This window comes from Zingiber officinale, chromosome 5B, assembly GCF_018446385.1.
Source record: "Zingiber officinale cultivar Zhangliang chromosome 5B, Zo_v1.1, whole genome shotgun sequence".
In the NCBI taxonomy this organism is placed as follows: domain Eukaryota; kingdom Viridiplantae; phylum Streptophyta; class Magnoliopsida; order Zingiberales; family Zingiberaceae; genus Zingiber; species Zingiber officinale.
Genome location: NC_055995.1, coordinates 109,808,762 through 109,833,378, shown reverse-complemented (window position 1 = coordinate 109,833,378; position 24,617 = coordinate 109,808,762). Strand labels below are relative to the sequence as shown.

Genomic DNA, 24,617 nt, shown 5'->3' with positions numbered 1-24,617 from the left:
TTTAGTTCCTCTTGATCTGGAACACAGAGTCTGTCACCGAAGTATAACAACACCCCGCTAGCGGACACTCTAAACTCTCCACTTTCTGATTCTGCTAGTCCTTGCTTGATTTTCTGAATTTCAGGATCCTGTTCCTGAGCTGTCTGGATGTCACCAAGCAGGTTAGATGCTAATGTCATAGTAGAGAGCTGTCCCACTATAAATTCGAGACCAAAATCTGTAATTTCTTTCTGTAGGGGTGGTGACATGGCTGCTAGGGATAGTAAGGTAGTATCGGACTTTCTGCTAAGTGCGTCTGCTATCTTATTAGCTTTTCCTGGGTGGTAGAGGATGTCTATGTCATAGTCTTTGACCAGCTCTAGCCATCTACGTTGTCGCATATTCAGATCCTTCTGAGTGAAGAAGTACTTCAGACTCTGATGATCTGTATACACTCTGCACTGAGCTCCATACAAGTAATGTCTCTAAATTTTGAGAGCGAACACTACTGCTGCAAGCTCAAGGTCATGAGTAGGGTAATTCTTCTCATATTCCTTGAGTTGTCTGGAGGCATAGGCGATCACCTTACCTTCTTGCATCAGTACTGCTCCTAGTCCCAACTTAGAGGCGTCACTGTAAATGTCAAAGCTATTTGTGTTGGCTGGTAGAGTCAAAATGAGAGCACTGATCAATCTCCTCTTTAACTCGCTGAAGCTGTTCTCACAGTCCTCTGTCCACTTAAATTTTCTGTTCTTTCTGGTAAGAGCTGTCAGTGGGGAGGCTATTCTGGAGAAATCCTCTACAAACTTTCTGTAATAACCTGCTAATCCCAAAAAGCTTCTGATTTCACTGGCATTCTTAGGTCTTTTCCAGTTACTCACAGCTTCTATTTTACTGGGGTCTACCATGATACCATCCTTTGAGATGATGTGACCCAGGAAGGACACCTGATCTAACCAAAATTCACATTTCGTGAACTTGACGTACAGCTGGTTCTGCTGAAGGGTCTGCAATACTATTCTCAGGTGCTCTGCGTGTTCTTCCTGAGTTCCTGAATAGATAAGAATGTCATCGATAAACACAATAACAAATCTATCTAGGTAGTCCCTGAATACTCTGTTCATGAGGTCCATGAAAGTAGCTGGAGCATTTGTCACGCCAAAGGGCATGACTACGAACTCGTAGTGTCCGTATCTAGTCCTGAATGCTGTCTTGGGTATATCCCCTTCTTTAACTTTCACCTGATGATAACCTGATCTGAGGTCTATCTTAGAGAACACTGCTGCTCCCTTTAGCTGATCGAACAGGTCATCTATTCTGGGAAGAGGATACCTGTTCTTGATGGTGACTTGGTTCAGTGCCCGGTAGTCTATGCACAGGCGCATGCTCCCGTCCTTCTTCTTCACGAACAATACAGGCGCTCCCCATGGTGAGTGACTAGGGCGTATGAAACCTTTGTCAAGCAGCTCCTGTAATTGCTCCTGAAGTTCCTTCAGTTCTGCTGGAGCCATGCGATAAGGTGCTTTGGAGATAGGATTCGTACCGAGAATGAGTTCTATCTCAAATTCAATCTCCCTGTCTGGTGCTAGGCCTGGTAACTCTTCAGGGAAGACTGCTGGGTAGTCACATACGACTCGGACCTCTGCTAGCTGTTGGCCCTTGTCCTGACATGCGCTAAAAATCCCGTACATCCTGAATCTAACAATTTCTGTGCCTTCAGAGCTGAGAGAAATTTGTTTGCTTTTCTCTTTGGTTCTCTACTATACTCAAATTGTACTCCTGCTTCAGGTTGGAATATGACTTTCTGTTTACAGCACTCGATAGAGGCACCGTATCTGATTAGGAAGTCCATTCCAAATATGACATTGTAATCAGTCATATCTAGCACTATCAGATCACAAAAGAGTTCTCTGTCTACTATAATGACCGGAGCCAGCGCGTGGATGCCATAATTTCTCCGAAGGTAGGGTCGTCGAAAACTGACCGTTGGGTATCACTAACTTTTCAGCGAATGCCTGGATATATAAGAATGGGTTGCCCGATATCGAATAAGAAGTTGTACTTTTTGTAAAATACTAATCGACCTGTAACAACTGTCGAGGCATTCGCTACGTCTTCTCCGGTTAAGGAGTAGATCCTTGCATTCGTCATAGCTGGAGGGGCTTCTAGTCTGCCCTGGCGATGTGTGGACCATCTAACACGGCCTGCATCTGATGTAGCTGGCTGTCCTCCATACTGTATCGGTGTGGTTGAGGAAGACTTGTCTTGTTCGGGCATTGCTAGCCATGCCCTTCTCGTCCACATTCAAAGCATCCTCGTGTGCCCTTACGACAAACCCACAGGTGAAATTTCCTCAAGTAGCACATTTGGGATAACTAGGTTTGGTGGTCCTCCCTTTGGGTAACTCCACAGTTTGCGCATTGCTGGAGTTCCCTTTCCGCCAGAGCCGCGCCCTGTTGTTTCGAGTACCGAGCCTCCTTGCCCTTTGGACTCGAGAGGACTTGCTTCTGCTGATTGATGATGCGGTGGTCGAGCACTGCCGACTAGTTCTTCGGTGGTTTGCGGCCTATGAGCGCCGCCATCCGCGTTCATCGCTATTTCCGGCCTCGGCGTCTTGAGCATCAAACGGACTCGTTCTTTTTCGTCGACTAGTTCAGGCATGACGAGCCAATCTATGAATTTCTTCCTCGATCGATAGGTTGCCTCGGCGAAACTCGGTGAACTCGTCAGAGTGACGGTTTGTGACCCGCATGTGAAAGAACTCCTCAAGAATTCTTTCTCGAAGTTAGCCCATGTCATCTGGTGGGCGCCGCCCTAATTCTCTCCCACCACATACGCGCGTCTGCAGAAGGAGGCGCACTTCACCTTTTCATGCTCTGGCCAGTCCAGAAGCTCCATCGTACTCTCCAGTGTTTTGAACCAGGCTTGAGCATCCCATGGTTCACTGGTGCCTGAGAAGTTCTCGGGCTTGACTCTCTGCCACTGGATCAGATAGGCTTCTCTCCTTGCCTCTGCTGCTGGGGCTACTGGTGCTGTAGGCTGGATTGGGGTTGCTATGTTGGGTTCCGGGGTGACAGTGGGAGTGTTCTGCTGATTAGCCTTTAAGGTGGCTATCTCCTGTCGCTGTTCTTCTAGCTGCTTCTGTAACTGAGCCACTACTGCTGTAAGGTCTGGGGGAGGCACTGAACTGCCTGCCTCATGCTGGGGCTCAGTAGTTGGTGCCCTTCTAGCCGAGCGTCCTCGTGCCATTTCTAAAGGAACAAAGGACATACATAACTAAAGCATCATGTGTATATAACTACTATCACTATCATGTTAGTTACTATTACTACTAAGCATACTTTAGTTATCTACAAATATGAAAGCAATAGACATAGCAAAGTGAGAGGTATTCTTATTTGGAAGCTGCAGGTTCAATTCTGATGTGTGTGTAGGAAGTATGGAACTTTGCTCTGATACCACTCTGTAACGACCCGCTTTCTACTGGCTAGGCTATAAGGCCGGACCGTCACATTATGCTGTGCTAAGCTATCTCCATGACCATCACTAAGTCTAGGTGCGGAAAACTGGATTAATTTAAAACTTTGCTAAACTAATACTATTTCTTTATTCTACATGTGCTAAGGGATGCAATCTAAGGTATACATGGCATATCCTGCATCCCATATGGTCAAGGAGCTGAACTACAAGGTCTCTTGGTCGAAACCCAGCTTCCCAATCGATCCAGATTGAACTCAATCGATTGCAAGCTGTTGAATCGATCCATGGATCGATTCAGATGGCTACTGTGCTCGGGTTAATATTCTGGATCGATCGGCTGATCGATCCAGACTGGCCAATCGGATCGATTCCAGAGCTCTCTGTTCGCGGGAGCGATTTCCCCGATCGATCCCCAAACTCTCTGTTCGCGACAGAATGCGACTGGATCGATCGGCTGATCGATCCAGAAGCTTACTGTTCGCGGAACCAGGCTCCCAATCGATCCACTGATCGATTGAGGGCCCCCAATCAATCCACTGATCGATTGGGGTTTCTGATTTCGCAACAACCTCTGATTTCAGCACTGTTTCGTGCCAAACTCACATACACAAGTTCTAAAATAACTGGAAAACACTCTAATAGCAACAACTAACATTCTAAACATGGTTGCTAACAAGCTAAGCAGATTTTCTATAATTTCATGCATTTCGATAACTAAATAGGCAAAGAGTAACATAATAAGAAACACTAAGTTCTTGAATATTCTAGTTCTTCCAAGGTCTTTATTCCAGGTTCCATCCACACACATCTTCATCGCATTGCCCTCCAGCCTCCGCTAGTCCATCTTTCCTTTACCTTTATCTGCAGTATAAGGAAAGAGTATCTGTAAGCTTTCGCTTAGTAAGAAACCATCTACCTCACAAAACATGCATACGATGCAATTTATGATTTGAAAACATGCTATTTGAAAGATACGCTGAACAGGTGAGAGCATGGCATGGTATCATACAACATGGAAACCAAAAACTGATCATGGAACTATCACATGTATCAATGATGAAAACTAAGCTGAAGCGTGAACTGAGCTAAAATTAAAACTAAGCTGGAATTGAGTTTAAACTGTATACACAACTGATTTGTGAGTTTTGAAAACTATTTATCATAGATAGATTAAAATACATAATCATGCTGCTGTTTGGGCCCGGCAATTGTACTTGCTATGCGCATCCCTAACTAGACCCGGGTTTGCTAGGGACGACTGTGGGAGCCCAACCCAATGGATATTTAATCCAGTACAGTGCCACTGCTAAAATAAAATACTGGTTATAGCTAAATTCTTCTTATTTGGCTATTTCTAGGTTATCTGAACCTAGAGCTAGGTTGTCTGAACCTAGAGGCGACTGTGGGAGCCCACCCATTGGACCGTAGTCCCATATAAGCTGTAGAGAAACTGCATACGCTAATTAAATGCTTCTATCGCATTTAGCTAACTATTAAAATGCCTAAGTCGCATTTTAATGGTGCTGAACATACTATTGAGCACTTGGCGTGCGCTGTTGCACACCCTATGCACCAAAAATCCATAAACTACTAAACTAAAACATGCAATCACACGAAAGCTACTTATACTGCAGGTGAGGGGTTTCTTACCTCCTGCGCTAGTTTTCTTACGAATCTAGTCGCTAGTTTTCCGGTGGAGACGGTCTTCTCGACGGTTCTCTCGCTCTAACGTGCTCTTCTCGCGGAGAGGAGCGTTCTCGTGCCGGAGTCGTCGCCGGAAAGTGTCCTTGGAACCCTTGGAACGGAACCCTAGTCTTCCTTGGCTTGGGCGTCGAGAGGATGAGGGAGAGAAGAGGGTTCGGCGGTGAGGGTTTGAAGGAAAGGATTTAACGACAAAAGTTAATCAATCTCCACTTAAGTCTCCTATTTATATTAAGTGGAAATTTCGGCCCAACTTACACATAAATATTATTGGTCCCCTTTCCTTTCAGCACGGTCCTGCTGGGTTCACTTGGTTACTAGAGTCCACCATAAGTCGTAGGACCCAATAGGTCTCGGGTTCAATTCCCGTGTAGGCTGTTTTACAATTCTATTTATTTTTGCTACTTCTGCTACCCTAAAAATTCTGTAAAAATATCCTAAAATTTTAGAAAAATCATAGAATATTTCTAAAATAATTTTGAGAATTTTCGGGCGTTACAATTAAGCTAGTATTAGTTAGTAGTTTGAAAAAACTTCTCATTTCGACCTCACATTGACACCAAAATCTACTAGCATGAGGTAAAATTACAAATGGTGTTCGTACCAACACATTCTTGTGGTCTCTTGGTATGCTCACGGAGGACATGGGATGAGACAAAAGGAATTGAATTTGTTTCATTCTATCAATCATCGGGGAAGAAGCAATCAAGTTATAAATTAAGGTTTTAAGGCCTAGGTAGTGCCAGTGAGCATCGATCGATGTGTGGAGGACTACGACAAAGACATAACGATGTATATAAGGTAGTTGTATGATTTAATCATAAATTAATTAATTGTTATATATACATATAAGGTTTGAAATACTGAGCCGTGCCATCTAAAACATGTTTACCTTTTCGACGTGGGACCGACACCGTGACCACGAGGCTGTGGAAGCTTTGCGAGGCTGTGACGGCTTCACGAGGCCGCGACGACTTTGCGAGGTCGCAGATGGTGTCGTGACCCGACCATTTGCGGGGTCGTGGAGGGTGCGACGACCCCTTGGTGGCCTCAATGGGGCTGCAACAACCGTGGTTTTATTTTTTTTAAATATGTATTTTTTTATTATAAATAATTGATTAATTATATATAATAATTGTATTTAATACTAATAATTATTATAAAATATTAAAAATTATTTTAAATTCTTAAATAATATAAAAATTTAATAAATATTTTATAAAATATTTTATTTTTAATATATATAAAAAATTGAATATAAATTTAAAATAATCTACTTTTTTCAAAATATAATTCTTAAACATTTCAAATAAATTTTTAAAAATAAAAAATTTACATTTCAAAAAATGATTTAAGTTATTCAAATAATTTTATAATTTTCTCTAGCCTTTCAAATTATTTTATAATTTTATATTTAGTTTTGAATTTTAAGAATTACTTATTTTTTAAAATATTATTTCTAAAAATTTAAGAGGCATTATCTTATGGGAAAATATTGAAATACGGACTCAACTACTCCAAATATAACTTAGTGAGCATATTTAATAATCAAATATTAATATTTAAAATTTTAAAAAGTATCAAAACTATATTAGTATGACACGATACAGTATCGAAAGTGTATCGTTTCAGTCTGGAATTGAAACTTTGGTTCGGGTCAAAAATTTTAATTTTATATATATATATATATATATATATATATATATATATATATATATATATATAAAAGTTAATGACACATATATGTACAAATATAATAGTAATATAAAGTTATAAAATAACTAATACAATTGATATTTATATATTATTTGTATTAATTAATTAATTAATTGTTAATTGTTTAACTTTGGTTTTTAATTGAATAATTTTGTAGTTAATAAAAATTGCATTGTTGTAGATATGCTATATTTATATTAATGTATTTATTTGTTAGGAATGATTTTCGTTTGTTATTTCAATTTTTTATTGATGCATAGGTAGACAAATAACATCAAACCAAAACATCAATCTTATTATCAAGATTGAAGACATACTTATCGACTAGAGAATTCATTTCATTGATAATGATTACATTGTTACATGATTAGATGTGGTTAAGTAATTATCTTGTAGATAGTCAAATGTTACATGACGCTGAATGTTGGGTCATGACTCGAGCACATGAGCAGAAGATGAGAGTTATATAGATGAGGATGTTAAGGTGAATGTGTGGACATACGAGAATAAACAGAATAAGAAATGAGAGTATTAGAGAGAAAGTTGGAGTTGCATCTATTGACGAAAAATTTCGAGAGACATATTTAAAATGGTACGGATATGCAGCTAATAAATGCTCTAGTTAGATGATGTGAAACTATGACAAATAAGTACATCAAACGAGAAAGAGGTTGATCAAAAATGACTTGGTTAACAACAATAAAACAATATAAAAGTTATTTAATTATAGATGATGATATAGTAAAGGATAAAGTGGCATAAAAGGATCCATATAGCGAACCACCTAGTGGGATAATGTTTAGTTGTTGTATTTATCATGCAATTGAGTTGTAGTTATAATATAGAGGATCAGCTCTAAATCTGAAAAAGAAATTGCAGTACAGACTCTTTCGCAGATGATGTCTTTAAGCTGTTGCAAACGAAATTGGGCAACTTTCTTCTTTGTTCTTACGAAATACGAAATCATCTCTCTTATCATTGTTTAGAGAAGATGTTTCATGTGCACTATAATGTGTCTTTAATTAAGGGCCATAATTGAAGAAAAGGAAGAACTTAGAGTCTACTAATGCAGACTCATATTGGATTTTTCTAGACTGAGAATATTTCATGCTGAACAGGTGAAATGCTATTGAGGTTGAGAATCCATTACTTGATCTAGGAGGAGCTCTACCATAATCATCTTAATTCCTTAGCCAATAGATCGAAAAGGTAAATCCTTATTCAGCAGATTGAAAAAGTACAAACATAAAGGAGATGCCGGTGGGGAAGATAATGAATCTTTTGATTGATAATTTCTAATTAAGATGTTCTCAAACATCTTAATCCCCAAAACAATCAAACGCTACATGCAAAGATAAAGATATAAAGTGAACGCTCATTCATTTAAGAATTATTAGACAGTTATATCAATTAGCCAAAGTTATCATCCCCTTTCTGTACAATAAGAAATTTATCTATATTCTTAAACCAAATTTAGCTGGCACTTTTAAATATTCTCAAAATTATAAAAATTACATTAAATTCCATAATAATATGAAGTCACATATAACAAAAGTAATGCTCATGATAAAAACTATAAACTTGTGATAATCTGGATTCACTATATATATCTGAATATGTTAGAGTCAAAGACCATTATTATGACCAATTTAGATGCAGGTTCTCAGACTCGAAATAGGAGCTATAGAATAGTCCAAATAGTTGAGCAATCACCTATGTGATAAATCTTTAAGTAATTAACACTTGAACTTTCTTACTTTTCATATTTGCAAATAATCATAAAAGTATATGTTTCTAGTATATAGCTTATTAATTGTTGTTGCATCAAATTCAACAAGCATCAAACAACTCACAAAGTTGTGCTGAAGCATTAACTCATAAGGTAACACCCAAAACATAAATTCAATATTGAGCATATATAAAAAATAATTAAATATTAACAGACATTGTTTTTTAGTTAGTCTACACATTTAAAAGTAAAAAGTTATCGAAATTGTATTGGCATGACACAATACAGTATCAAAATTATATTGTTCCCTCCGAAGGAAACTCTGACATAACTCCAAATTTTAAACCTGTCTGAAGAGATTTAAGGAGCAACCTTTGAGTGTTCTAGTCCTGACATTTTTCTTAGTTTGACCAGTAATATTGTCCGAATACGCCGGAACCGATCATGCAGTTTACCTATGGGTTTTTGGTTTTTATCATGACATTTAATGATTGATGCATCTAAAATATGATTCAATCTGCTATGCTCTTGTTGCATGGTAATGCTTTGAGTTTGCTACTAATTGCTTGATGCTGTTTGGAAATTAAAGGAACTTTGCTTTTAGGTGCATACAATTTTTGGATGCTTCATTTGATTTGGTTCTGATTCTTGCCTTTCAAATTTTTCATGCAGTACACAGGCTGGATCTCATCCTATAACATCCATTTCATGGCTTCCTATGGTGCGGCTTCTTGTTACTGTAATGAAGGATGGCACACTGCAAGTTTGGAAGACTCGCGTGATTGTTAATCCAAATAGACAGCCTATGCAGGCAACTTTTTTTGAACATGCAGGTTGTCATCCTTCTAACTACTAGTATGCCTAATCTTAGAATGTGACTGTTATTAGGTCAATCTAACTTGCTATTAGTAGTTAACCATACACAGCTATTCTTATGATCTTGTTTTGCAGCAATTGAGAACATTGATATTACTAAGATTTTATCTCTTCAAGAAGGAGAAGCCGTCTATCCTGTACCACGAATTAGAAGTCTGGCTGTTCACCCAAAGTTAAATTTGGTGGCCTTATTGTTTGCAGTTAAGCATGGAAAAATTGCTAATCACATGAAATGTTTATATTGGAACATAAAAAACACTAATAAGCTATCATGTCAACTTTGAATTTGAAGCAGGATATGATGAGTGAGATGAGTGCAAAAAATAGAGCTGCCTATACAAGAGAGGGAAGAAAACAACTATTTGCTGTCCTTCAAAGTGCAAGAGGTTCTAATGGTGAGTCATGCAAAGTCCTGCATTAATTAAAACAGAAAAGGTGTAATTCACAACTGCTTTACATTTGTATGCTGTCATTTTCTATGAAATTCTCATGCCATCTTCATGACCTAGAATCATTCTTTCCCTTGTGAGTTTGTTTTAGAATTTTTGGCAAATGAAGTTATAATATGGATCAATTGATATTGGTTATTCATGGGCTTTCTCTATAGTTATATTAGATGTCTTAAAAGGATGCTTACTGATTCTTCTTTTGCTTATGTTCTTTTTGGATAATTGAGGAAGCTTTGCACATCCAGGAACTATTTTGTTCTCACCTCTTTGTGTTTTTGCATTTTTTCAGAGTTTTTTTTCTAGAGGCACTCCATGACCTATAACTCGTCACATTTTTTTCTAGAGGAACTCCACGACCTATGACTTGTCACATTTGTTTCTAGAGGCACTCCATGACTATTGACTCATCAGAGTTTTTCTAGAGGCACTCTACAACCTATGACTCGTTTGTGAGTCACCCCATGAATACCACCACTGTAGTTTTCCTTTTTGGATCCTTTCGGAGGTAGAGAAACCTCTTATAAATATTGCTTTTACAATGATAAATATGCTAAGCATAAAGAAAGAAAAGTATGAAATATAACAGTGAAAATTAAGATTATAGAAGCTAAAGAAAGGGGGATGTTAAGTGTGAGTGCTTTCAGTAATCTCTCGAGATCCTTTTGGTCCCATATTTATAACATTCAACTTAGTTTCACTTTAGCCTAGCTCTGCACAAAAATGATCGTCTCCAAATTTATTTAGTCGACTGATTCTAGTCTTGTGTTAGCCTTATGTACAACAACAATGGATATTTTAGTCAACTCAATCCACTTCAACTTAACTAGTATCATGCAAGTCATTTGATGGTTGCAATCTTTCTTTTTTAATCAATGCTTCCTATCAAAAAACTAGTGGACTGCCTAGTCGACTAACTTTATCCCAATCAATGGTCTAGTTGACTAACTTCATCCCAATAGACTACCCATCGACTCAACATTGAATCTAACCATCAGTTAATTAGATCTTTGACTACCATCTATTATAAGGTCAACTCTACCTAAAACTCAAATTCAGGTTCACCCGACTCTCACAACTCACTAGGAGTTACCTCCTAAGAGGCCTCACCTTTCGGACTTCTTTGTTTGTCAAGAAGGCTCACTTCCGTGGTTTCCTTGTCAAGAGGTCTTGTCTTTCTTCTTTGTTTGCTAGGTATTCGGTTAACGTTGACCTACATGACTTACATTCTCCAAGCATCCGATCACTATCACTCTTGACATGCTTATAAGACTTCCGTTTGCCAAGCATCTGCATCACTCTTAATCTCGATCTCCTTCTTGATTTGCTTGACTGTTATTCTCCTAGTATCTAGTCCTCAAACTATTTAGAACTTTGACCCATTTATTTTCATTTATTACACCTGCAATATTTTTATGAAGTAATTTGTACTTGCACGTATCTACACACTTGACAAACCATATCATTAATCATAATATGAATCTAACTTAAATGCTTGCCCAAATATAAAAATACTTGGTTGAACTCGACTGGTTGGGGGCAATTGTACCAAAATCTCCCTGATGTCTTAGTCACTTGAGGTTGGGGTATGCTTGCATCAACGGGAACACTAAGATAGCTTTCTTTAAATTGCCCTCCCTTTGATAATGTTTTGGTTCTCAAATCCAGTTTTGTTGAACCAACATGCATTGCATGTATTAATGCGTTTCTAAGTTTTATTGCTAGTCATTACAGAATACAAACTATGAAATCAAGTTCTCATTCTACTTACATCTTATGGAGATAAAAACAAACTGAAGTTCACCATTTGGCTTGAAGGTTCAATTTTGCCAATAGGAATACAGAAGCTCTTCTGGAGTCACATTTCAAGTAGCTGTATATTTCTTGATCCATTTTACTGATAAGAATGACAGTTTGTAGAAATATTGGTTTGCTATTGGTACATATCTTTCCGATTGGAATTGCTCCTTGATACTGAATGAGAAAATAGAAATCAAAAGTGTTGTAGTGGATTGAGTGAATTTTTTTAAGCAACAAATATGATAAAGGGTAAGGGATATAGAAATTCACCAGTCTTAGGATGCAAACTTGGATACAAAACCGATAAAAGGTCACCGTCAAATTTAACTTCACTATGGGATATAAAAATCCACCACTCTTAGGATGCATAAACTTGGATACAAAACCAATATAGACTCACCACCAGTTAAGGATAAATCCAAGAGATATGAAGACTAGAAGAGAAAAATCAAAGATTTTCTGAGTTCACCTTCAAAGTTTAAGCTATTTTCTCACTACAAAATTCCAAAATAAATACTAGTGTTTGAAAGAACCCTCTATGCATAGGGTAGTAAGAAATTTATCAATTTACTACTGATAGTTAAGCTCTTTAGTGCTTCCTTGGTCAAGACGAAAAGGGAATTAACTCTTCCTTTGAATTTTCCCACTAGACCGCCTATTAAAGAAACAGTCATAACTTTTTCTTGGAAAATGCTTTTGACTTGTTTCAAAATCTGCTGAAAAGTTAAGTGGTTGAGCTTTCTTCAAATAAAGGCACACCCCTTGACTCTTTAGCATTCAATTTGGACTACTCAATCAACTTGAATCATTTGTAGGTTTGGTAATTGGGCTTGCAACTCATTTGGTTTATGGGTTGTACATAATACCCTAGGTCAACAAGATTCACAAGATCTCATGCGGTACACTCCCGTGTCAATCTCCCCAGGTAGAAAATGACTTGTCCTCAAGTCCTCATTTGTTCCATGATAAGGACTTAAGTCAACCACATTGAACATTAGAGAAATTCCATAATCTTCAGCTACCTTGATCTCATACGCATTCTTGTCAATTCTCTCAAGTACCTTAAATGGACCATCAACTTTAGGTTTCAATTTACCAAATTTGCCTTGTGAAAACCTCTCCTCCCTTAGATGAATCCAGACCAAATCACCTATATTAAACTCCAGATACTTTCTGTGCTCGTTGGCAGCTTGCATGTACCTCTTGTATTGCTTCTCAATTAACACTCTCATGCAACTTCTTTATTTGTTTAGTATTAGCATGCCCACTGAATTGCTTAGTTATAGAATGTGGAATTCAGTCAACCTCAATGGACTCTTTAAGTTAACCTCAAAGGGACTTTTAGCAATGTTATGATGCATGGAACAATTGTGGGCAAACTCAATATGTGAAAGAAAGAGATCCCACTACTTGATGTTTTAACCAACATAGCTTTTAAGTAGGTTCCCAAGCTTCTATTTTATCTCAGTTTGTCCATCAGTTTGTGGATGATGGGAACTAGTGAAATTAGTGAGGTACCCAATTTCCTTCATCATACACCATAGTTCTTGAAATGTCAAGTACAAATTAACAATATGAGATGCTGCATCATGTGTGTTATATACTCCACCCATGACGGCCAGTCATGACCGGTCTCAAGCCCGGATAAAGGAGGAGGGTTGCGTTAGGTTGCCATCCAACATTATATTTAATGAATGGATTCATTAAATTATTGTGCTAATGCTAGGTTGTTCCCCGGAAGGAACGCGTTGCAGGGTCCTATTGTAACGTCTCGGCAAGGACCGCTACATCTGCAGAACTTGGGTGTAGTGCTAAATATGCAAGAGTTCGTGTTACAAGGTCCGACTGTAACGTCTCAGGACTGCTACATCTCCATGAGAACTTGGGTGTAGTGTTAAATAGACAAGAGTTTTCACACCATAGGTTGGATAAGAACAAATATAATAGGAAAACTAATAATTTAAGATTTGGAACATGGTAAATCAATGGAGGTAGTAGATATGATGATTAGAAAAGAATTAGTATTTTGTGTGTATAAGAGACAAAATGGGTAGGCGAGAAGGCAAAGATGATAGAGAACTCGGGTTCTAAGTTAGGGTAGAGTAAAGCAAGAAATGGAGTGGGTATTATTGTGGATAGTTTGTTAAAGGACGAAGTTGTAGGAGTAGTTAAAAAAGGAGATAGAATTATAACCCTTAAGATAATAGTGGCGAAAGAAACTATGAACATAATTAACGTATATGCACCACAAGTAGGATTAGATGAAGCTACCAAATCAAGATTTTGGGAGGACTTAGATGAAATATTACAAAATATTCCACCAAATGAAATGATTTTAATAGGAGGTGATCTAAATGGGCATGTCGGAGTGAAAAATGAGGAATATGAGAGGGTACATGGGAGTTATGAGTTTGGAACGGGAAATGAGGAAGGGAAAACTATATTAGATTTTGCGATAGCATATGACTTTATATTATCTAATACGTTTTTTAAGAAAAGAGAAGAACACTTAGCCACATTAGTGGGAATAATAAATCGCAAATTGACTTTCTTATGGTTAGGAAGAAGGATAGAAAGATTTGTAAAGATTGCAAAGTCATCCCAGGGAGAAAGCTTAACTGCCCAACATATGTTAGTTAGGGCTGTAAATGAACCAAGCGTTCGTGAACAAGCTTGGTGTTCGGCTTGGTAAGAGTTTGTTTATGTTCGTTCAATATACATAAGATTAATTAAACAAATAAGTTTGAACAGCTCGTTAAGCTTAATAAACAAACTTGAACACATGTGTGCAGCTCGTTAGCGTTCGTGAACAACGTTCGTGAACAATGTTCATGAACAACATTTATGATCAACGTTCACGAACCATATTCATTAATAAAACTCTTTTCAATATGCTAAATATATAATAAAATAAAATAAAATAAAATAAATAAATAAATTTAAATTATCAAGTTCAATAACCAATCAAACAACTAAAAGTTTCAAACAATCAAACAAGCTTGAGTTGAGAGTTTGATAACATCTAAACGAACTAAGCTCGAACCAAGTTCAAGCCAAGCTCGAATCAAGCTCAAGCTAAGCTTGAATTTAGAGCTTGATAACATCTAAACGAACCAAGCTCAAGTCAAACTTCAAACAAGCTCAAGCTCATAAAAAATAAACAAAACCAAACTTGAACACTCATTTCAAAAGCTTGGTTCATTTTAAGCTCAGCTCGGCTCGGCTTGGTTACCTATCAAACAAGCTTGAACACTCCAAAGCTCGGCTCGGTTTGTTTACAACCTTAATGTTAGTAGTGTTGGATATACACTTCAAACATAGTATTAATAGAAAGAAAATATATACGATTCCTAGAATTAAGTGGTGGAAGTTAAAGGATGGGAAGCAAAATATATTTAAGGAGAAAGTAGAAGTAGAAGCATTAGGTGAAATATACGATGACTCTAATACAACATGAGATAAGATGGTATCAAAGTTGAAAATAGTAGCTAAGAGTGTACGTCAAAGAGACATGCACCACTAAGTAAGGAATCTTGGTGGTGGAATGAGAAAGTACAAGAGAAAGTGAAGGAAAAACGAATAGCTTATAAATAATTATATATTTGTAAGAACGAGGAAAACTTAAAAAAATATACAATATCCAAGAAAGAAGCAAAAAATTGTATGTGAAGCAAAAAATGAAACTTTTGAACTATTATATCAAAAATTGGATACAAAATAAGGGAAAAGAGACATTTATAGAATAGTTAATGTGGAGAGAAAGGAAAACAAGAGATCTTAGCAAAATAAAATGTATTAAAGATGAATGTAATAGGGTATTAGTAAACGATGGAGAAATAAAAAAACAGTGGAAGAAGTATTTTCATCAACTTTTTAATAAAGGTTTAGGTGACCAACTTAACTTAGGTAATTTAAGTAGGTCAAATGAGAATAAAAATTTTAATTTTTTTCGTAGAATTCAAATTTCAAAAGTAAAACAAACTTTAAATGAGATGCACAATGGAAAAGCTGTTGGACCAAATGACATTTCGATAGAGGTATGGAAGTGCCTAGGGAAACAAGATATTGAATGATTTACAAAATTATTTAACATGATATTGAAAACAAAAAAAATGTCTGATTAATGGAGGATAAGTACTCTAGTTCCTTTATATAAGAACAAGGGAGACGTACACAATTGTGCAAACTATAGGAGTATTAAACTAATGAGTCATACTATGAAACTTTGGGAAAAAGTAATAGAAAAAAGATTAAGGAAGAAGACCACATTGACTGAAAATCAATTTGGGTTCATGCTTGGAAGGTCGACAATAGAAGTTATACATCTTCTTAGACAATTAGTTGAAAAATATTGGGAGTAAAAACAAAATCTACACATGGTATTCATTGACTTAGAAAAAGCTTATGATAGAATCTCAAGAGAAATTATATGGGAATTCTAGAAAAAGAGGTGTTAGCGTAACATATATTGAACTAATTAAAGATATGTATGAGGATGTAATGACCAGAGTAGAGACTTCAGGTGGAGTAACTGAAACATTTTCAATAAAGATAGTGTTACATCAAGATCAGCTCTAAGTCCCTATCTTGTTACACTAATTATGGACGAACTCATTGCGCACATTCAAGACACAGTACTGTGATGCATGTTGTTTGCAGATGATATTATTTTAATAGATGAAACACGTGAAAGAGTAAATGCTAAACTAGAATCTTGGCAGGAAACACTAGAAGGGAAAGGTTTTAAGCTTAATACAGAATATATGAAATTTAAGTTTAGCAATATTAAAAGTAATGAGACGATTGTTAAGATAGGAGAGGACGAGATGGAGGGATTAAGAGAGATGTCTTACATAGAATACAAGCAGGATGTTTGAAATGGAGGGGAGCGTCGAGTGTTTTATGTGACCGTAAAGAACCTCTTAAATTTAAAGGTAAGTTCTATAAAATCGCAGTTAGACTTGCTATGTTATATGGAGCTGAATATTGGGCTATGACTCGAGCATATGAGCAGAAGATGAGAGTTGCAGAGATGAGGATGTTAAGGTGGATGTGTGGACATACGAGGATGGACAAAATAAGAAATGAGAACATTAGAGAGAAAATCGGAGTTGCATCTATTGAGGAAAAACTACGAGAAACACGTTTAAGATGGTACGAACATGTACTTAGACGACCAATAAATGCTCTAGTTAGGTGATGCAAAACTATGATAAATATGCATATTAAACGAGGAAGAGGAAGATAAAAAAAGATTTGGTAGCAACAATACAACAAGATAAAATTTATTTAAATATAGATGATGATATAGTAAGAGATAGAGCTTAATGGCGTAAAATGATTCATACAGCTGACCTCACCTAGTGGGAAAAGGCTTGGTTGTTATTGTTGTGTGTTATACACCATAGTTCTTGAAATGTCAAACAATCTCCTTAAGTACAAATTAACAATATGAGATACATCATTTGTTTTGTTGTAGGGGACAAAGTGAAACATCTTTGAGAATCTATCAACAACAACCATGATAGAATCCTTGTTCCTTTCAGTTTGTGGCAGTCCCATAACGAAGTGAAGATTCACATCCTCCCATGGAGGACTAGGAACCATTAGTGGAGTGTACAAATCAAAATTTCGATTTGTTTTGGCCAAATGATTCACTTGACATTGCTTCACAAATCTGTTCGACATCCCTGAACTTCTTTTGCAAATGGAAATTAGATTGACCAAGAGAGAGTTTAGTCCCTACCAAAATGTTCTTCTAGCACACCACCATGAGCTTCAATCTGAATCATTTGTCTCAAAGAATAAGCTGGAACACACAAGACATTAACCTGAAAAAAGAAGACATAAAAAGGATGATTTGCAATTTTGCGATATTGAGCGAAAATCCACATTGTTCTCATAAATATCCTCGAAGGCCTTGAATCCAACAACTTTTATCTCCATGGCATTATAATAAGGCATGCTTTCTACTCAATGCATTAGCAACCACGTTTTGCGTCAAATTTGTACTTGATAGTAAAGTTATAAGATTGTAAGAACCCAAGTTGCATGTCTCTTGTTTATGTTGGTGATTAATAAAATTAAATGTTTCATGATGGTGTCGCTAATAGATTGAAGTTAAGAATGAAGGAGATGAACAATAGGAAGAAGACATTGTCTATGTCGAGTATGGTTTTAAATCTTGTACCGTGTTGGACTAAATGTCGAAACATATCATTCCGCTAAATTACTAAAACTTGATATTACTCGGCACAATTAATGTCTCATTTCTTTGCTTCATCTCCTTTAACCTCTAATTCGTCACCGACACCATGCATTGGAACATTAGCACAATACGAGAATAGTATCCGGTGAAAGATTGAAACTACAACATAGCTCAAGATTTTAAACCTTGTTGTTGAGTGGTATCGAGTTTCAGTGATTTATTAGAACGATACGTTTCAATCATTTCATTGTTTGAGATTTCAAATCATGGCATAAAGCTTTTGCTGCCTCAAATAAAGAAAGACTTCATTAAGAGGGTATATATGCTCCTCTTCACTTTTGTTGTATACCATCATGTCATCAAAATAAACCACAACAAAAAACCCAATGCACGAATTATGTGATTCATAAATCTCATGAAAGGTCTAGAAGCATTAGATAATCCAAATGACATAACCAACTATTCATATAAGGCCATCTCTAGTTTTGAATGACGACTTCCACTCATGTATAGGCCTTATTTTGATTTAGTGGTAACTACCCCACAAATCATTTTTTGAGAAAATAGAAGCATTGCACAATTGATAAGTAATTTGTGATCTTGTTGATGCCTTGATAAGTAATTTGTGATCTTGTTGATGCCACAACTGTCCACACACATTCTGTAAGAATTGTCCTTTGAGACCAATAAGGCTGGAAACACATATAGAATCATGCTTTCCTGAATCAATCCCTTTTCCATGAATTCATCCACTTGCCATTGGAGTTCTTCATGCTCTTTCGACTCATTTTGTAGGTTGCCTTGTTTGGTAGAATAGTTCCCGGAAAAAGATCAATATGATGTTGGATGTCTCTCGAGGGTGGATGCTCCTCCTGTATAACATTGTGAAACTCCTTAAGAATTGGTTTCATATTAGCTAATGGCTCCTTGTGTTGTTCATTCTTCTCTACAACTACGAGAACCAAAACATCATGACCCCTTTCTAATTCACCCTTGCATTCACCATAGGATATAAGAACACAAACTTCCTTCTTTAGCAGATTGGTTTTAGAAGTTGTAATAGAACAATCTTCTTTTCAGTCACCTTAAAAGAGTACGTGTGTTTGTAGCCATCATACAACACCCTCCTATCATAATGTCAGGGGCTTCCCAACAATAAATGACACATCCATATGAGCAACATCACATCAAACTTCCTCTTTTTAATTCTTGCCAATAGAAAAAGGAACCAAGCATCTTTTAGTTACCTTCATATCATTCCTCCTTGTGTTGTTCATTCTTCTCTACAACTACGAGAGCCAAAACATCATGACCCCTTTCTAATTTACCCTTGCATTGACCATAGGATATAAGAACACAAACTTCCTTCTTTAGTGGATTGGTTTTAGAAGTTGTAATAGAGTTAAACAATCTTCTTTTCATTCACTTTAAAAGATTACGTGTGTTTGTAGCCATCATACAACACCCTCTATCATGGTGTCAAAGGCTTCCCAACAATAAATGACACATCCATATGAGTAACATCACATCAAACTTCATCTTTTTAATTCTTGCCAATAGAAAAAGGAACCAAATACTTTTTGGTTACCTTGATATCATTCCTATTTTGCAGTCAACACAATTTGTAGAGATTTAGATGAGGGATAGTGTTCAACTTAAGCTTTTGCACTGCTCCAAGGATAACATGTTCCCGAAGCTGCCACTATCAATGATAACCAAGCACACCTTGCCATGAAAGTGCATTTGATGTGAAATATATTCTTTCTCACCCAACTCTCATCCTCAACTAGTTACGTGTAAGTCGTGTTGTACCACAATCAACATACCATGATCAACATAAGTCATCTCTTTTTCTTCAACATCATCATATTCATATTTGGATTCATCTTCTTTGCCATCAGCATAATTTTCTACCAGTGTAACAATCCTCCTATTTGGACAATCTGAAGTAATATGCCCGAAACCATAACATTTTAAGTATTTTTGGCCACTTGGTGTTAAAGAATTAGGTTTTATTCACTGCTAGTAGATCCTTCACCCTTGTCTTGCTCCTTCGACACCACTTTACTTTGGAGAGTAGGCTTGGCATTTTCTCCTCTCGTATAATCATCTTTCGACGTGAACCCTTTTCAAACTTTTGTTGCTTCTCAACCTTCAAAGTCATCTTGCTCACATCATTCAATGTCCAATATGCCACTTTGGCAATCTCATATTTCTGACCACTAAGGTATCTTGCAATAGTTTGTTCCTCCTCTAGCTCTAGTTCCACTAGCTTTCCTTTTAACATGAGATTAGTGAACTTCGCTCTATACTACTCCACACTGAGATATTTTTACTTGAAATCATGGATGTTGATGAGAAAGGTCTCTTGCCTATAGTTGTTAGGCAAGGATTTTCTGTTCAACTCCTTTTTCATTTCTTCCATGTCACAATCTTACTCCTCCCCTCATGATCTCTTTGCTTCAAGTTTTCACACCAAAAAGATACATTCCTTCTGAGCTTAAGTGCTACAAGCTTCACTTTCTTCTGGTTTGGTGGTTCATGAAACTCAAAACATTCTTTCCATTGTATTCAGTCAATCGATAAAGTCATCAACATTCATCTTACCTTCAAACTTCGTAATATACAGCTTTCAGTATCTTCCCAAGTGTATCAACATCAGAACAACCAGATTTTTGGACATCATTGGCTTGTAGGTTATTTCTTCTATGAAGTGCTTCAATGAGTTCATCCTTTTCTTGCAAATTATGTAGCAATCTTTATAGCTGCAACCTCAAGGACTCAGCATTTTCTTCATGACCACTAACTTCTCTGATTACATTGTTTCCTTTTCACTTGCTATTATCTCTATCCTTCAGCTCCAATACCAAACTGATACTGAATAATGAGAAAATGGAAATCGAAAGTTTTGTAGTAGATTGACATAATTTCTTTTAAATAGCAAATATGATAAATGGTCACCATTAAGTTTAACTTTACTAAGGGGATACAAAGATTCACCACCCTTATGATGTATAAATTTGGATATAGATCCAAAATAGACTTAAACAGACAAGCATAAATCCAAGAGATATAGAGACTATAGAAGAGATACTTTTCTAAATTCATCATTAAATTCTAAGTTGTTTTCTTGCTACAAAACAATAACAATAAAGTCTCGATCTCACTAACTGAAGTCGGTTATATGGATCCTTCTGAACTATTGGCCCGCTCCCTTACTATATTCTCATCTATATTTGAATAAATTTTATCCTTTTTTATCATTGCTAACCAAGTCTTCTTTAGTTTTTTTTCTTGATTAATATGTTTATTTATCATATCTCACATCGTCTAATTGAAGCATTTATTGGTCGTCTAAATGTCTTAGTTAGGCGATGTGAGCCATGACAAATACACACATTAATGTGTTTGTATTTGTTTTCTCACTACAAAACACCAAAATAAATACTAGTACATGAAACAACCCTCCATGCATAGGCTAGTATGAAATTTATTGATTTACTAAGCTCTTTAATGCTTTCCTTGATCAATAAGACAAGCTCAATTAATTCTCCCTTTGAATCTGCACACTAGACCACCTAATATAGAAACAACCATAACTTTTCTTTGGAAAATGCTTACTTGTTTCAAAATCAAAGTCAAGTGGTTGATCTTTCTTCACATAAAGGCACACACTTTAACTCTTTAGCATTCAATTTGTCTACTCAATCAAGTTGGGCCATCTGTAGGTTTTAAAAATGGGCTTGCAAGTTGCAACTCATTTAGTTGATGGGTTGTAGATAATACCATAGTGTTAGCAAGATTCACAAGAGCTGATTGTATCACATTCAACACTCCTGTGTTAATCCTACTGTTGGTGCAGTCCCATAAAATATAGTATAGTGAATCTACCAAAAGTAGATATTAGCTTAAGTCTAACATATGCTATTCGATCAAGTTGGGTCATCTGCAGGTTTGAAAAATGGGCTTGCAACTCATTTAGTTCATGGGATGTGGATAATACCATTGGGTTAACAAGATTCACAAGAGCTGTTTGTGGCACATTCAGCACTCGTGTCACTCTACTGATGCTGTTCCACAAAGCATAGTAAATTTGCCAAAAGAAGATATTAGCTTAAGCCAAATACCTTAATGTCATAAAGGTATTAATTGCAAAATAAATGTATAGATTATCTTATTAACTAGAAATTATAAATTCTAAAGATAATCAATTGAGCCACATTTATTACTTCAACTGCTTGCTCATGATTTGTAAAAAATACCAATGCCAAATTATTAAAGAGAGATTTAAACTCAGCAGGTTCTGGTTCATTGTTCTTATGAGTTCTATCTATTGAGAAATGAATTATTTTGCCAAGTGTTTTGCAGATCTTTGTTGCTAGATTTGACCAATTTGATCTATTATAACATGTTAAACTACCGTATTAATTATTAGATCATGTCATGGGTATATATATATATATATATATATATATATATAGGTGATTACGCTCACCCCAGACGCCCCTCATAACCTGTCCCCAGGTTATGTGAAGGGAGGTAAATCACAGGGCCGACCGCTAAGTTGGCTAGGGGGTGTGAGGGGTTTTTTTTTTTCCGAGGGCATGCACCCACACATATCTTCCAAAGATATGTTAGTATGGATTAGGGTTTGAAATATCATTTTGAATTGGGGTTTCAATTCCTAGCAGCTGGAAGATGTACTAGACATGTTGGGTGCCAACATGTTGGGTGTAGGTGTTGATAGGTTTGACAAACCTTATAAGAAGAGAAGAGGAAAGAGAAGTTTCACCGGAGGTGTCAATTGTTGAAGCTTTGATTCATAGATGACAAAGACAACCATGTGATCTCCAAAGAAGCTTCACTGATCTCGCGGGAACTTTACTGACCTCCAAGGAAGACCTGAACTATTTTGTTGTGACATTCCAATCCTAAAACACCTGGAGACCTTGTGGATTTGAATCACCTCGCAACCTCTCAAAACACCTCCCAACCTTTGCAGAAGCTTTACCGATTTGCGAGGAAGACTCTGGTTGCATTAGTGTGATGCTCCAATGTTGAACCATCTTGTGAACTTGTTGATCCAAAACAGCATGCAAGGTTATGACTTCCAAAACATTCATGACTTTCATGGAAGTTTTGCCGACCTTGCAGAAGTTTCATAGACCTCAAAGGATGACTTCAACTGCATTCAAGCTGTGTTGGGGTTTTCCATGTGCTAGTCAACTTCTAGAACAAGAAGTTCCACCTATGCCGACCGGCATGGAACGAGATTTTAATCCATGGTGGATCCACTTGATCTGCTTTTGAATGAAATCTTGAATGAGTATATATTCATCAAACCTTAAATTTAATAAGAAAGGATTGAGAAATTTGTGTTGGAACGGTAGGTTTCTTTTTTTTGTGTGTTTTTCAGAGAGGTTTGGATATGGAAGAATATTAAACTGAAGTACATTTTGTTGGTGGATTGTCTCTGAGTGGTGGTCAAAATTTAAATTATTGGAAAAGGAAAGAAAAAATTGTAGTTTAGTCATGGGAATGGTATTTGTTATTGGACAAAAGGTATCGTGGCTTACACTCATATGAGGCTAGTTGATAATGAGAAATAGGGCTTGGTTGGATTGGTAATCAACTTCAACAGGCCGACATTCAGAACCATGATCGCTGAAAGATCATTTGTTTTTTCTTGAGTTATGAAAGGGATTGTTTGTAGCCTATATTGCATTGTGACAAGTTTGATTTAATTGTATTCCTCTGCTGCATTCCTTTCAGATGCTAATCATTTGACATCTCATATTACAGCTGCTGTCCTGAAGGAAAAGCTTTCCGCTTTAGGTTCCTCGGGTATGCTAGCAGATCACCAGCTTCAAGCTCAGCTTCAAGAGCATCACTTCAAGGGGTTTACTTCATCCTGATTTTCTGACACTTCATATATCAATTATCAAATAAAATCACCTACTATTGTCTAACTAGTTATGATACATCAAAATTAAAATACAAAACTAAATGAAGATAGGGATGCTTGGTCAATGTAGAAAATTTTTCTCTTGCTATCCATAGTGCTATCACAAAAGTGGCCCTCTAAATCTTCAAGTTTTTCTTGGGTTGTTCTCAGTGGATGATTACTCAACGAAAGGGTTGAGAATCAAATGAGGTTTAAGCAAGTTATGGTGTTTCCAATGCATATAATAAATCATAACATGACTATAGGATTCCAGTCAATGTAATCAAAGCCAAGTAAAACTAAGCTTTGTAGCCATTATGAATCGTCAGTCCACTATTTGGTCTATGTCCAGTTTCAGTTGATTCTGAGTTTATTATTTTATATATATAAGTTTTTTCAAAATTTTTAATTTTTTTCTTAATTTTTGTTCAAAGTAGGTTATAGGTGTTTATGAACAAGTAGAAAAATTTCAAATCTTTAATTTCTAGTACAAATGATTTACAAACAAAATTACTACTTCATTTCACTATTTAAGAGTACTAAAAAATTGCCTTTGGTAAAGACAAATATGATATGGAAACATGCCAACTTAAATCCAACTCATCCTGCATGATTGCTCTCTATAATTGAGTAGATAAGGGTATGATTCAGTTTTGTTTTATCAAATAATAATCATCTTTTAAGTACCAAGATATGTACCTGTTTGGCTGCTTAACATAAAATGGATATGTTTGTTAT

General features: G+C 36.4%; 1 protein-coding gene across 1 annotated transcript in view; it reads left to right on the top strand.

Annotated features, from left to right (window-relative positions):
* The window catches only part of LOC121985334, a 64,326-nt gene that overhangs the window by 12,695 nt on the left and 27,014 nt on the right, over window positions 1–24,617 (top strand). Inside the window, exons 7-10 of the mRNA XM_042538713.1 lie at window positions 9,278–9,438; window positions 9,557–9,681; window positions 9,777–9,876; window positions 23,738–23,834. Of these exons, the coding sequence (XP_042394647.1) occupies window positions 9,278–9,438; window positions 9,557–9,681; window positions 9,777–9,876; window positions 23,738–23,834 (483 nt within the window). The remainder of the gene's footprint in view (window positions 1–9,277; window positions 9,439–9,556; window positions 9,682–9,776; window positions 9,877–23,737; window positions 23,835–24,617) is intronic.